Source organism: Rhinolophus ferrumequinum, chromosome 22 (genome assembly GCF_004115265.2).
Source record: "Rhinolophus ferrumequinum isolate MPI-CBG mRhiFer1 chromosome 22, mRhiFer1_v1.p, whole genome shotgun sequence".
Taxonomy (NCBI): domain Eukaryota; kingdom Metazoa; phylum Chordata; class Mammalia; order Chiroptera; family Rhinolophidae; genus Rhinolophus; species Rhinolophus ferrumequinum.
In genome coordinates this window covers 19,585,866-19,601,546 of record NC_046305.1, presented here as the reverse complement: position 1 = coordinate 19,601,546, position 15,681 = coordinate 19,585,866, and the positions used below count along the sequence as shown (strand labels likewise).

General features: G+C 35.5%; 2 protein-coding genes across 4 annotated transcripts in view; both read left to right on the top strand.

The window, feature by feature from the left end:
- TATDN3 (TatD DNase domain containing 3) overlaps positions 1-12,398 on the top strand; it is a 15,657-nt gene extending 3,259 nt beyond the window's left edge. The window contains exons 5-10 of one of the 3 annotated variants that reach the window (XM_033093322.1): positions 4,363-4,425; positions 5,341-5,450; positions 5,605-5,660; positions 6,769-6,881; positions 9,577-9,654; positions 12,219-12,398. In XM_033093322.1, coding sequence (XP_032949213.1) covers positions 4,363-4,425; positions 5,341-5,450; positions 5,605-5,660; positions 6,769-6,881; positions 9,577-9,654; positions 12,219-12,362 — 564 coding nt within the window. In that variant the 3' untranslated portion in view covers positions 12,363-12,398. Of the gene's footprint in view, positions 1-4,362; positions 4,426-5,340; positions 5,451-5,604; positions 5,661-6,766; positions 6,882-9,573; positions 9,655-12,218 lie in introns of all 3 variants that reach the window. The other 2 variants (XM_033093321.1, XM_033093323.1) reach the window with 2 other exon arrangements.
- On the top strand, positions 12,387-15,681 carry LOC117014989 (BRISC complex subunit Abraxas 2-like). Its single transcript, XM_033093324.1, has one exon. The coding sequence runs from the start codon at positions 13,032-13,034 to the stop codon at positions 13,671-13,673; it is 642 nt and encodes a 213-aa protein (XP_032949215.1). The 5' UTR covers positions 12,387-13,031; the 3' UTR covers positions 13,674-15,681.

The window sequence follows — 15,681 nt, the reverse complement described above, 5'->3', positions numbered from 1 at the left end:
TTATTTGTATTGGTGCAAAAGTAATAAGTAATTGCAGTTTTTGCAATTATTTTTAACCTTTTAAACCACAATTACTCTTGCACCAACCTAATAGTAGGAAAGATGGGGAAACATCCCAGACATTCAGAAATAAAAGAATAATTAGTTACCTTGTAGAGTGTTAAATATGCTTTTATAAAAAATGAGGCTGATAAGGTTTATGCAGCAACATGGAAAATGTTTACAGTCTAATGCATGGAGAAAAGCTGGATACCAGATGGTTTATTCATTGTGAGTTACGTCACATCAAAATATATTCTATAAGGAAAAGACTAGAAAGAAAACACAGAAATGATAGTAGCTGATCTGGTAGAATTATAGGTGACTTGTTTTTGCTTTTTTTTTTTTTATCATGTCATATTGCTTGGCAAAAATGATAAAATATTTAGGAAAAGAAAGATACACATTCATAGATGCAGTACTGTAAGGGAACAGATAAGTTCAAGTACACAGTAGCTTCTCTGAACGTCATACCATCCCTATAGGAGTGTTCTTGATCTATTAAACTGCATGCATTACTTTTATACCCTCTGTAAAAAAGATCCTACCCCAAGAGCTCACTGACTCACAATAGTCAATATTTCTTATATTTTAGGCGTGTCTCCTGACTCATCATCAGGGAAATGCATGGTTTCTTGAGTGCTTTATTTTATAATATGATCAGTAACCCCATTTTGAAGTAGATTTTTTGTTATGTATGAATAAATTAAGATATAAGACCTATCATTTTTTTATAATAATGAGTCTGTATTCCTATATGAGGATACCCCAGGTAGCTCTACTTATTTTGAAACAAAATTACTTTTAATTCACTTCAGGTGAAAATAAATACTTATCTTGTAGCTCTCCTGAGTTGTTGATATGATAAAATTAGCTAAATTGCCAGAGTTACAATTCCCAAAATGTTGGGGATCATAGCAGGATAGCATTTGTTTCATTTATGTAGAGATTTATACTGATAGGCATTCATGCAGTTAGTCAATCAAGTGTTTTCTGAGCACACTACATTCCAAGCACTATAGAGTAATATCCCCCATGGAAGCTAGATTCTAGATGGGGGCAGACAGACAATCAACAATTAGATACATGAACAAGGAAACTTTAGGTAGCACTACATGCTTTAAAGACAATAAAATAAGATTGTGTGACAGGGATTGTGGATGCTGGTTATTAGATTGTGTAGTCCAGGAAGGCCTCTCTGAGGTGTTGACATTTCATCTGCAACCTACATGCTGCAAAGGAATTGGCCAGGCACAAAGAGGGGTCAGAGTGTTGTAGGCAAAGGAAACAACCAAGCACAAAGGTCCTAAGGTAGGAACAAGCTTGATGTGGTCAAGGAAAAGAAAGAGCTGATGTGACTAGAGCGGGGGGAATACTAGTGATGAGGTCAGAGGGATTGGGTTCACCTCATACAGGGCCTTGTTGGGCTCTAGCTATATCAGTGAGGGATTTAAAGTGAGGAGTGACAAGTTGTGGTTTATGTTTTGAAAAGAACCCCTTAGCTGTGATGTGAATCATGAATTTTGAAGAGGGGAACAAAAGGAAGAAGGAGAATAGATAGATAGAAGGCTATTGCAAAAGTCCATGTGAGAAACGATGGTAGATCGGACCAGAGTGGTAGCAGTGGAGGTGAAGAGAAGTGGGTGCTTTTGGCATATTTTTGGCATGAGTATAGAACCCATAGGAAGGACTGTTTAACTTACAAAAGTAATTACACCAACAATATATAAGTAATTCTAGATTCTTAAAGCAGATATGAACTCATCAAATCTCAGGATAGCCCTCTGGAAAAGACCAGAAATAAGCAGTTATTTCTGTTTAATTCCTAGAGTGCTTATAGTCCATACCATAATTTAGTTTTCCCATGTTAATTAGATTACAACCCTCTAATATGTGGTACAAAGCTAGGGATATAGTTAGTATTCACTAAATTAACTTAGTTTATAAGATGAAAGTTGCCTAGCAATACACAAGTCTTTTAACATATTCCTGAATTGGTTCGTTCAATAAATATTACCAGTCAGGGTTTAGGCCCCGGGAATACTTCAGAGAACCACAATTCACTGACCACAACGTACTGTTCTCTCCATTTAGCTCCTGTCCCTACTTGGCCCACTTCACTCATTTCTGTTATATGCCTGACCCCTATTTTAAAGGTTCTAAAGACTAAACATTTTCTTTAATCAAAAATCTATTGTAATTGTTTAAAATCATTCAGAACAAATTTTCTTTCCTTTTGCCCTCTTCCTTTCTTCCCTCTTTCCTCCTTCCTTTTCTTCTTCTCTCTTCCCTTCTTTCAGCAGAATAGTGGAAACAGCATGGGTTTTGAAGTCAGAGAGACCTGGCCTACTGGCTTCTGTGATCTGTGGCACTTTACTTAACTTTGCCAAGTCTCAATTTCCTCATTTTTAAATCGTGAATAATTATATATTAGTAGTATTCCCAATCATAGGGTATAGGATCTTGAAAAACCCCATAATAGAAACACTAGCTGCTAAGAAACTTGAGACCTTATGGAGGAAGTAGGACTAGAATGAAAGTCAGAAATAGATCTGTGAATGTCCTCAAAACTATTTTTATATCTATTAAAATAAGACCACACACAAATATATTTACACATGTTAAGTTAGTAATATGAGTTATATTAATTTCTATTTGCTATCTTTGACTTGCCAGAAACTTCCAGATTATTTCATAAGGAGTTGGAACAATGTCATTGTGAATCTGTTTTGCTTTTTTCAAGGATAATATATATTCCCAGAAGCACGTTTTCTCCTATATCTGGTCTTCATCCAACTGTGCAGCTTCTTTCTGAAGAAGACTTTCTAGGTGTCAGACATTTCCTGGCTAATCTTTCCAATTTCTCCAAGAGACACAAAGTAGTTTGGGTGTTTGGTATGGAAAAAGCTTTGTCTGACACTGTTGAACCTACCCAGCTATTGTCAGACACCTTCTGTGATATCCAGGGTTATATACTCTTAGCTCCTCATGACAATGTCAATTCCTCTTCATTGATTTACTAGAATGTATTTCTAAGGCCTCGATTTACTCTCCTTCATCTTCTTTTCTCTTGAGGCACAATTGTAAAAACTCCTCCTGTTTCTCTACCATCTGTTTTACCTCCCTTTTCTCAATTCTCCCTTTTTCTGATTATCCTCATTAGAAGTACCTTGCAATTTTACATATCCTGAGACTAAAATCCTCAAAGTAGTTTAAAAGATATCTAGAAGCAAATTTTCCATATATTTGTCTTTCCCTTGCCTTACACGAGAACCCTCACAGGGCAAATTCTCTAAGTGGAAATACTAATATTATGGAAATAATGGTACACAGTTACTTCAATGGTTGACAAACAAGCATATATGTGATATTTAGTGTTTATTTTGTTAACCTTTAGGACAAAGCTAGGCCAAGCAATATTATAAAGATGAAATCGGTGGGGTGGCTGGATGGCTCAGTTGGTTAGAGCACGAGCTCTTAACAACACGGTTGCCACTTCGATTCCCACATGGGCCAGTGAGCTGCGCCCTCCACAACTAGATTGACGATAACGAGCTGTCGCTGAGCTTCCAGACGAGTGGCCGGATATCTCAGTTGGTTAGAGCGCGAGCTCTCGACAGCAAGGTTGCCGTTCCCGGTTCAATTCCCCTATGGAATGGGGGGCTGTGCCCCCTGCAACTAAAGATTGAAAATTGCAACTAGACTTGAAGCTGGGCTGCGTCCTCCACAACTAGATTGAAGGACAATGACTTGACTTAGAGCTGATGGGCTCTGGAGAAACACACTGTTCCCCAATACTCCCCAATAAAATAAAAATTTTTAAAAATAGATAAAAAGAAAGAACATTAAAAAAAAAAAGATGAAATCAGTGAAAATAGTGCAAAGGATGTATGGGATTATTACTACTATAAACTGACAAACCATTAGTACCCTAAGAGGAGAAGAGAACAACATAAGGCACTCCCAAAACTCACAAAGGTGGCTTTCTTCTCTCTTGCTCAGGCAGTCAGCCAATTCAAATCCGTCCTCCCAAATGCCAGGCAATGCCTCCTCAATAGAAGGAAGTGTTTGAGTGGGAATCTTCATAAACAGTTATGTTCTTGTAACCCGAATGGGTGTGGGATGTTGCTACTCAGATTTCTAGATGGGAGAAGTACTCACCGTTACGAAGGATGATTAGTCCTAGTTCCTCACCTGGGTAAAAGAATTGAATGTGTGTAAAGGACCCAGGGCAGCATGGTGCCTGGCACATAATAGGTGTTTATAAAATATCAGTTTCCTTCTCCTTCTGTTTTAACAAATATATATATTTTTTTCTCCCAGGATTTGGATGTAGCTTTGCCTGTTATTGAGAATTATAAGGATCGATTGTTGGCAATTGGAGAGGTAAACACTCATTGGCTGATCAAATGACTTCTAATCCAGACTTTCATATGGTATATGAAATAATCCTTTATTTGTTATTAATGATTGTAACTGACTTGGATAATTATGTTCACCTTGTTCAGCTGAATAATTATTTGTTGATACTTCGTCAATAAGCAAAAGAGCTTAGGGATTAAACAACAGAAAGCCTCACCAAAGGCTTATGTTAATACTTTATTAGTATTTCTATATGATTTGCTCTGATTTTTTTTTCTCAATATAGGTCATCTCTACTTAAGTTAAAATAGTATATACCAACATTAAATAGGCTAGAGTTTGTAACTAAAAAACATGTTTTGTTAAATAATTTTACAGTTGTAAAACATTTTTATCACTTGGTAATAAATTCTACTTCTAATTGAAGATAAAGATAAAAGATAAAAATAGCAATTAAATGCAAAATATAGATTATAGCAATGCATGCCAAAATAGTATCAAGAGAAGCAGACATTTATCATCTTTACTGTCCACTGTGATAATCGCATGCAGCTGTTGAGCACTTGAAATGTGACTGGTCCACACTGAGATGTGCTGTAAGTGTAAAACACACCGAGGACTTGAAAGTTTTAGCACCCCAAAGAAAGGATGTAAAATAATAGCTTTTATATTGCTTACGTGTTGAAATAATAATGTATTACTATGTAATAATAATGATAATGTTTTGGACACGTTGGGTTAAATCAAGTATATTATTAAAATTAATTTCACCTGTTTCTTGTTAGTGTTTAATATGGCTGCTAGAAAATGTAAAGTTATATATGTGGCTTGCATGTATGGCTCCCATTATATTTCTCTTGGACAGTACTGCTCCATAACATGTCTTTTGGGGTTCATTAAACCATAAAAATATAATTCTGTTTTATTTTTCTGTTATAGGTGGGACTAGACTTCTCCCCTAGATTTGCTGGCACTGAAGAGCAGAAGGAAGAGCAAAGACAAGTCCTAATCAGACAAGTCCAACTCGCCAAAAGACTCAGTTTGCCTTTGTAGGTTAATTTTATATTAATAGCGATAGAGCACATTCAATAATGATGCTTTTGAAATGGAGCTCTACATTTCTTTTTCTCTAAATTACTTTAATAGAACAAAGATAATATTACCAGATTAAATACTGAAAAGGAATTTTTTGTTGTTAAACAGAAATGTTCACTCACGTTCTGCTGGAAGACCCACCATCAGCCTCTTAAATGAGCAAGGTATTCAGTTAGGTTCCTAAGATAAATGTGCCTAAATGTTTAAGTTTGGCAATTCCAGTCCATATTCTCATAGAACAAGCCATGTTTTAATTTGATTTCTTAAAGGGAGGGAAATGAGGCAAAGGTAAATGTCGAAATCAACTAAGGTGATTTTGCAAGTCAGCCAACTGTTTACAAGGTTTTCAGTGTGATTGTGATATTTATCAGGCCAGGATAAAGCAAATGAAAAATTGGATCAAGTAATTTTATTTCTAAAGTAAAAATATACCTTATAGCATTACTTTTCAAACTTTTTAAAGTGCCATCCTTGGCAAGAAATGTAATTTGAACTCAGTATATACACACATACTTTTTTTTGGTATTAAGACTTTATTTTGAGACTCAGTATATATACACATACAGAAACAGACAAAAGTTTAAGAAGCAGTACATCTATGTGTGTGTGTAGTGTGTGTGTGTGTGTGTGTGTGTGTGTGTCTATTAAATTGATTTCATAACTCACTGATGGTTGTAACCCACTAATGGTCACACCTGCCATTCAAAAAACGGTATCAAATAGTACAATAAATGTAACTGCCCACAACTAGCAAGCATTGTATTTCTCAGTGATGAGTATTGAACCCTTTTGGAATCACTGAGAGCATGATTTTTATGTAGGCTGGGCAGCCATCCTTTAAGGAGTGGAGGTGATTTCATGAAGCTAACTCTATGCAATTTCATGAGTCATTTAGCTCCTCATTTCTTCTTCCACTAGCATTCTTGCCAAGGACTATTTGCTTAAAAACCTCCTATTAGAAGCAATAATTTGATAGTTCACAAACTTCTAGAAAATGTTTGATGGTATAGGAATATTAAATAATTGTTTAAAAATAGTATTTCAATATTATTTAATAAGTTTATTCTGAAGATTCAGAATTTACTACATTTTTATTCTACTGTTTGAACACTACATTTATCCACCCTGTAGAAGTCATAGAACCTCATCTTTATATTGGAGTGACCAACATTTACTTAAAATTTTTGATCTTTTTTGTTCAATTTGATTAATGGAAAAAGCTCTCATTAAGGAAGTAAAGTGAAACTCTGATTTATCTTTTATTTTTGAGAGGTGCTGACAAAGTGCTGCTACATGCATTTGACGGTCGGCCATCGGTAGCCATGGAAGGAGTAAAAGCTGGGTACTTCTTCTCAATTCCTCCTTCTATCATAAGAAGTGGACAGGTAAATTCTTTCATTAAACCTCATCTTACACTTTGTGAAATACATTTTAAAATATGCGCTTTTATTACATACTTGTGATACTATTCTAGTTACATTACAAAAATTAATCTTAGGTCCCTACCTCCTTATGCCAATATCATATTATCATGATTACATTAGATTACAGGAGGTTGAAATCAGGTAGTGTGAGAATTCCAGTTAGCTCTTAATTTTCAAAATCATTTTGTCTATTTTAAGCTCTTTGCTTTTCCATCTGTATTAGAATCAGCTTATTGATTTCTACAGAAAGAAAGATGGCTGGGATTTTTATTGGGGTTACATTGAATCTATAGATCAGTTTGGGGATAATTGATAGGAACACTGTATCTTTTTATTTAGATCTTTGATTTTGCTCATCAGTGTTTTTTATTCTACTTTAAATGGTGCTGGTTTTAAAATTTTAGTTATCAATTATTCATTGCTATTATATAGAAATACAATTGATTTTTATATATTTAAATTTCATCAAGTGACCTTGCTGAATTATTCATTAATGCTAGTAGAGTTTTATAGATTTTTGTATGTTTTTCAGGATTTTTTTGTGTAGAAAATCATGTCATCTTTGAATAAAGATAGATTTCTTTTTCCTTTCCAATATTTATTTGTTTTTCTTGCCTTATTTCACTGAATACAGCTACCAGTAGAATGTTGAATAGAAGTAGTAAAAGCAGACACTCTTACCTTTTTCCTGATCAAGGGAAAACATTCATTAAGTATGATATTAATTGCAGGTTATTCATATATACCTTTTTATCAGGTTAAAGAAGTTTCTTCTGTTTCTAGTCTGCTGAGAGTTTTTAATCAAAAATGGATACTGGATTTTGTCAAATGCTTTTTCTGCATCTACTGAGATGACCATATAGTTTTCCTTTTTTGGCATGTAAATTATATTGATTGATTTTCTAATGTAGAACCAACCTTGCATTTCTAGGGTAAATTCTACTTGATCATGATATATTATCCTTTTTATAGTTTCTTAAGGTAGAAACTTAGATTATTCATTTGAAGCCTTTCTTGTCTTTTAATATAAACATTTAATGTTATAGTTGCATTAGCACTAACCACTTATAGTTACAATCCACAAATTGTAACATATGCTGTATTTTCACTTTCTTTCAGTTCAAAATGTTTTTTAATTTACCTTGTGATTTCTTCTTTAACCATGCAATTATTTAAAAGTGCATTGTTTAGTTTAGTGCATTGTTTAGTAATTTTCCTGATATCTTTTCATTACTGATTTCTACTTTATTTCTGCTGTGTCCAGGAAACATACATTGTATGATTTTAATTATTTTAAATTTGTTGAGGTTTGTTTAATGGCCCAGAATATGGCCTATCTTGGTGAAGAGAACATACACACTTAAAAACAATGTGTATTCTGTCATTGTAGGGTGGAGTGTTCTGGAAATGTCAATTGATTATCCAAGATTATTTTTATTTTTCCTACTTTCATCATTTGTGGATAAATTTCTTATTTAGTAGTAGTAATCTTTAGCCATGGTATGTTTCTTTTTCAAAACTAAAATACTTTTTTTCTAGTTTTAAAGATAATATTTGTACGTTATAGAAAATTGAAACACTTCCAAAAAAGAATAAATTTCAAGTCAACTCAGATCCTATCACTCAGAGACAATCATTGTTAACATTAAGATAAAATAAGATAACCTTATTCGTTTTGTTTTGAGTCAGCTTCATGGATATCTATTTGTGTCAATAAATAGGACCTAATTCATGTTTAAAATGAGTCCATAATATTTCATAATAGGGATGTACCATTATTTAAGCATTACCTCAAGGAAAAGTTAGGCTGTTTCTAATTTTTGACTGTTATAAACAGTGCTTCAGTGATACCTTTGCACATCCACAAACACATCTGTATACTTGTACAGTTATTCTCTATAAATGGAATCACTGAGGAAAGAGTATACATTTTTAAATTTTTGGTTAAATTGTCACATTCCTTTCAAGGAAGTTTACATGAGTTTAGCTTTTATGTACTAATAGTCCACGAGCATACCTATTTCTGTGCTTTTGAAATTTTAATCTTAAAATAATTTATTATAACACTATTCCACTTTGCATCATGTGTCTCTTTCCCATTTTTTACTTTGAAAGTGCAGTGGCAGCAAAAGAATTATGTTCTTGGTATAAAACTCATTGAGTTAATTGCAATCCTTATAATCCAGACAGAAAATCATAAATAAGAAAATAAAACCATCTACCACCCAATCTAAAATTTAAAATGTGCATATGAGTTTTGAATTTATAAACATAAAGCCTTAAGTGATTTCAAGTGAATGATTGAAAGAAATATTGAGTGTGGTGATGATGGAGAAACAACAGAAGTCTCTGAGATCTTGCATTGGGCTAGTGATACCAGATGTTTGGCTTTCTTGCTGGGTGTACTCCCTTTTATGTTATTGGTAACTACTTCTTGGGTCCCGGGAATCTTTGAATAATTTTGGGTAATGAATGTTTCTGTTTAAATGTGTTAGTAGTAGAATGATGAGAACATCGTGAACATTTATTAATTGAACATTCAAGCTTGAATTTTAAGGAAGAGTAGAATGCATTGGCATATGGGTTTAATGCTCTTTTTTTATATTTTTACTTCTCAAGTTTTAACTGACTAGCTTTCTCTTTTCTCTCTAAGAAGCAGAAACTTGTGAAACAGTTGCCTTTAACTTCAATTTGCTTAGAAACTGATTCCCCTGCACTAGGACCTGAAAAACAGGTAAATGATTTTCTGATTTCTATGATATTTAGATTGTATCTTTCATTTGAGCTATTTTCAATTTAGCTATGTTTCTCATTACAGTGTAAATACATTGAAATCCTATTTTAATGCTAGGTTGAGAGGTTATATTAATTTCGGGTCTTTACTAAATAGTTATTGTGCCCCAGGAAATATTATTTGATATAGGCCATTTCCTAATATATGTGGTAACAAGAGCCAGACCAGTGTAGCAGAAAGCTCCGTGTCTTAGAGTCAGAAAGACCTGGATTCAAATCCTGTCTCTGCTACCCATTAGCTATCTGACTTTGGGCAAATTATTAATCTGTCTGAAACTGTTTCTTTATTATAAAATGTGGGCAAAATAATAATTAAATACTTCAAAACATTATAGTAAGAATTAAATGAAACAATGTATATGAAAGTGCCTAGCAGTGCTGGTATATATTATATGCTCAATAAATGTTTATTTTTTTTCTCTTAATTAGCATAATGAAGTTCTCTTTCTTTCAGTATAAGCATTGATCTAGTCATAGATTTGTTTATATGATCTTTACTGTACATCTTGTTACTGTGGGTCACAAAGAATTGGATTTTAAGTATTGCCACTGTTTCGAATTATAATTTTCTGAAAGTAAGCCCCAGTATCTGCTTTATTCGCTTTGGACAGTGCCTATTTTAGTCACCTCCCAACGTGTAGCTTACTCAGTACCCTGACTGCCCATCAGGTCTGTCTCCATGCCTTCCAGATTCAGAGGTCTGGCACTGAAGAGTCAGAGGTTTGGGAGCAGTCATGATGAGATTGTTAATAAGCTATGATTATTTGTGATTGCAATGTGAATTTTGTTCACTAATGACCAATTAGTTACATATTTTTATAAACCAGCTCCTATAAAACTATAGAAGGCAGAGGAGTGAGAAAACAGAGGGTCATGACTCCAGTTATTTGTTTGTTTGTGTGTTGGACAGAATGGTACAGAATTGCCTTCCTGATTGATGTAAAATAGAAGGAAAAGGACCTAGCACTTTCTTCCCTAAGCATTACAAATTAATTTCAAATGCTGTTGTAACTCAGTTTTATATTTGTATTTAGTCCATTTGATAAAAATCGTGAGTTTCTGGCATAGTGCCTTGCACATAGTAGATACTCAAAAATATTTATGAATCAATGAAATTTTTAGTTGAATATGCTTTTTGTTAAGTAAAATGTGTTTGTTCTAGAAAATTAGAAAACACAGAATATCATAAACAAGAAAATAGAACTATCTCCCACTGTAAGGTTACCACTGTAGTGTGGTGGTTCAGAGCATAAACTGATGTCAGACTGCACAGGTTTAAGCCTCAGTCAGGCTGCTTGCGAGCGGTTTAGGATCCCTTCTTACCTATAAAAAAGGGACGCTAATGATAATAGTACACATCTCAGAGTTGTTTTGAAGATTAAATGAGAAATTCCATGAAAAGCTTAGAACAAACCCTCACCTACAGTAAGCACTAAGTAAATGCAAGTATTTATGTCCTTCCAGACGTTTTTATATCCATATATGTACACATACGTATTTTTCACAAAAATAGGATTAGCCTGAACACATCATTTCACAACTTGCTTTTTTGTGGTAGACATCTGAATATGTCAATAAATATACTTTTTCTCATCATGTTTAATAACTGCATAATATTCCAGTGTGTGAATACCATAATATATCTAACTTGATATTGTGATTTTCAACACAGTATTGTAAACAATATGATGAAAGTCTTTCAACATAAATCTTGGTGCACATTTCTTATGGTTTTCTTAGGCTCTGTTATCAAGGTTATTTTTCTTAACCTGAACAGTTATCTTATGCTATGACCATCATCATCCTGAGTAGATGACTTAATAATGATAATAATAATAATGTAATTCACCTTAATAATCACAATAATAATATATTTCACCAAATCTAAATGATTGTAGATGCACCACTGTTTTGTGACCATTAAGAAAGAAAAAAACTGCCAATTATACTATGACATGCCAGTGAATGTTACTAAAATATATATATCAATTACAGAGATGTTAAAATAGGGGGGAAATGCATCTTAGAATCAGTGAAATACTGGTACATGATCTATTTAGTCTCCCAGACACACGATGGCGTTTCTTAAATCCAACTGTAATGCCACCTGTGAGGTGAAGAGGTCAAGCAGCAGAGCAGTGACCTGCACAAGCGCTCAGTTAAGCACCAGACCAAGGACAGTGAACCCATCAGTCACGCAGGTCACCACGTGCCCGCTGTGTGCAGACTGCTTCATTTGCTAGGTGCTGGGATCTCAATGTTAATACCCCAGGGCTCTTCTCAAGAGCAGCATAGACTTACAGTCAATGTCGTAACTGTACTCTTAAGCTGAAGTTCAGGACCTTCTCCCCAGCCTCGCTTCCCGCCCTCTTCCCCACCCACCATAAAAAATTAAAAGAGCTCGTAAGTTTTCACCAAGTAATTGTCTCTGTTTATCTACAGTCTCCAAGGATTGCTTCTTTTGACAGTCATGTTTGATTTAGTGTCCACTTTGTTCTGTTTCAGGTACGGAATGAGCCCCAAAACATTTCCATTTCAGCAGAATATATTGCCCAGGTGAAAGGGATCTCAGTGGAAGAAGTTATAGAAGTGACAACACAGAATGCATTGAAACTGTTTCCCAAGCTTCGCCACCTGCTACAGAAATAGCTTCAAAACCAAATCAGCTGTCGGGGGCAGCATTTGAGAAAAAGAAATGTTCTGATTAAGAGTCTGAACTAGGATTTTCATCATGGCAGCTTCCACTTCGGGCTACATCTTCAGCCAACAGCAACGCTGACCACGAAGGATTTTTTTCTGGGAGAGGTAAGACAAGAGGAAACCTTTAGAATCAGTGACTCACAAATCAGCAACACAGAATTTCTGCAAGTAATTGAAATCCATAACCATCAGCCTTGTTCAAAACTTTTTAGTTTTTATGACTATGCAAGCAAAGTTAACGAAGAGAGTTTGGACAGGATTCTTAAAGATCGGAGAAAGAAAGTTATTGGGTGGTACAGATTCTAGCGAAACACGCAGCAGCAAATGTTGTACAGAGAGCAGGTTCTCCACAAGTAGCTCACCCATGTCCTCGGGGTGCCGGACCTCGTCTTCCTGCTCTTCAGCTTCATCTCCACCACCAACAACTCCACTCATGCTTTAGAATACGTTCTCTTTAGACCAAATTGAAGGTATAATCAAAGGATATCCCTTGCTATTCCCAACCTCAGCAACACCAGCCAGCAAGAGTATAAAGTGTCTTCAGTGCCAAATACTTCTGAAAGTTATGCCAAAGTTATTAAAGAACATGGTACTGACTTTTTTGACAAGGATGGAGTAATGAAAGACATCAGGGCGATTTATCAGGTTTACAATGCACTTCAGGAGAAAGTGCAGGAAGTGTGTGCAGATGTAGAAAAGAGTGAGCGAGTTGTTGAATCTTGTCAGGCAGAAGTGAACAAATTAAGAAGTCAAATCACTCAGAGGAAAACTGAAAAGGAACAAGAAAGAAGATTGCAGCAGGCAATGATAAGCAGACAGATGCCGTCTGAAAGTCTGGAAGCAGCGTTCAGCCCTCGGACGCCCTATTCTGGGTTTGCAGCTGAAGGTAGAAGTTCACTTGGAGATGCAGAGGCCTCTGATCCTCCTCCCCCTTATTCTGATTTTCACCCAAACAATCAGGAAAGTACTTTGAACCATTCTCGCATGGAAACTAGTGTCTTTATGCCTCGATCTCAAGCTGTGGGCTCTTCCAGTTATGCTTCCAGCAGTGCCGGACTGAAGTATCCTGGAAGTGGAGCAGACCTTCCTTTTTCCCAGAGAGCAGCTGGAGACAGTGTTGAGGAATCAGACGACAGTGATTATGAAAATTTGATTGACCCCACAGAGCCCTCTAATAATGAATACTCACAGTCAAGAGATTCTCGACCCATGACACATCCCGACGGGGGCTCCAGGAACACTCAGACCTCCCAGATTTAACTAAACGAAGGAAATTCTCCACTTAGCACTGTTTTCTTAATCGCTTATTGAGAGAGTTCTTTGAGGACTTAACTCTGGGGGGAGAACTGCTTTCTCAGATCCCAGGGCTCCCCAGAGAGCCCTTGGGCACAGAACCTGGAGGGGCCGCACATCCCTGGGGCCTCACCTGCGGACGCGGTGGCAGGTGTCACGACAGAATCATTAAGATAATCAAATTGTCCTAATTCTGGTGCGATTCATGGATGTACTGGTAAATTTAGGCAGAGTGAAACTTATCAAAGTAGTTTCTGTTCTTTAAAATAAATTGGAAATTAGAGACTAAGCACAATTAGTCTATAAATGTTCTAGAAATCAGAAACTTACCTCTTGCACTATCATGCCTTGAAATTTACTTTTTCAAAGGGAAACAAGTTTAGGAGCAGCCTTCAAAGAAGCTTCTTTCTATGATGAGCCAAATTCACTTTGCCAGAAAAGAAATTTTGATAATTCCGAGAAGCCTGATTGGAACAAATCGGATATACCTTCTCTTGTCTGCATGACTTTGTGAGATCAGAAGAGAGGGCTTTGTTTCAACTTTTTTCTACTAGCCTGATACGTATTGTCACTTAAAATGGTTGCCTTTAAAAAAAAAAAAAAAAAAAAGAAGAAATACTAATTACCAGTAAATAATCATCCAAATAAGTATGTCATAAAATAAATTACTTATTTTTCTTTTGTGGAATTACAGTGACTGCTATGTTGCACTAACCACATATATGGTCTCTGTTCTGGAGGCTTAAATGAAGGACACACAGCAATGGGTAACAGAAAGGAGTCCTGTGCCAGGCCTGAGTTTTATGATAGACAGATTCCAGACACTGGATTTAGCTGAGTTCATACGTAGGGATAAAACTCATTCAGATCTTCTGACAAATCCTAGTGTTAGTTTTATTTGTGGAGGAAAGACATTTATTAAGCTATTTGAGGATCTCGGTGAATAAAGATTCATTTTAAATCAGAATAACCATACTTTTTTTTTTTTTAATTGCCATTTGGAGGATAATTGTGGAATGTGTAGAAATTTCCGGTTGGGATACCCTTATATTTTTATTTAATTACTGCTTGTTTTCTAGTTTTGCCCAGAATGTGTGAAACCACTAAAGACTTCCTTGAGCATTTTAGGCTGTTGGTTTGGAAATGACAAGACCGACCGTTTATGTGGAGGTCAGCCCCCCAAGTTAATGCTTTGGAATAGAACTGCCTTTCCTTTGGACTAGTGAAAACCGGGAAGAATAAGGAAGTTGTCAAAGAGGTTTAAACCAGGTTCTGAAAAAGTAGTTTCATTTTATAAGAGGAAAGTTGACTCACTGAGCTCCAGTTGAAATACTAGATTAGACAGTATAACATGGACTAAAAAATGAAATGCTGAAACTGCCGTTCTTTCCTTTAGCCACTCTGTGGGGTCTGTATTTCATTCCTCTCCCAGTTTTGTTGGCCTTACACTACTGCCATCTGGTTTGAAATGTTGCAGACCTCTTTATGTGCAAACGTGTTCCTGTCTTACCAGCTACATACTAGGAGCTTCAGCACTGTTGGGAATTTACTTTTTTTTAAAGTGCCATCACCATCTCCTCTGTTCATATTTTGACATTCAGGAATATATTTTTATTTTTATGCCATACTGAAGCCTACAATGTATATCGGACAAAGCAGTTAAATGTGACAATAAAAACTTACTTAATAAAAAAAAAGTCTGAACTGAAGAAACCATTACATAGGGATATAGAAGGCTATAATTTTAGAGAAATATTTCTCTTAGAAATAAAACTGGGTTTGGGTCCTAAAACCCTGGATTCTAATTCTACCTTGTGGCTGCTTTTCAATTAACGAGTCCTCGCAGGAGATGGGGAAACACTGCTGTTTCTTAACTTGCCCCATTAAATAGAACCACCACATGAATGGAAACCATTTCTTCTGGCAAGAGTGATTCCCGCAGGTAAGAAACAAGCAGTCCGGGGATGGCATTGAA

What these genes read in the sequence shown, in the direction of transcription:
- LOC117014989 (XM_033093324.1), top strand. Translation starts at nt 13,032, where the DNA reads ATGAAAGACATCAGGGCGATTTATCAGGTTTACAATGCACTTCAGGAG.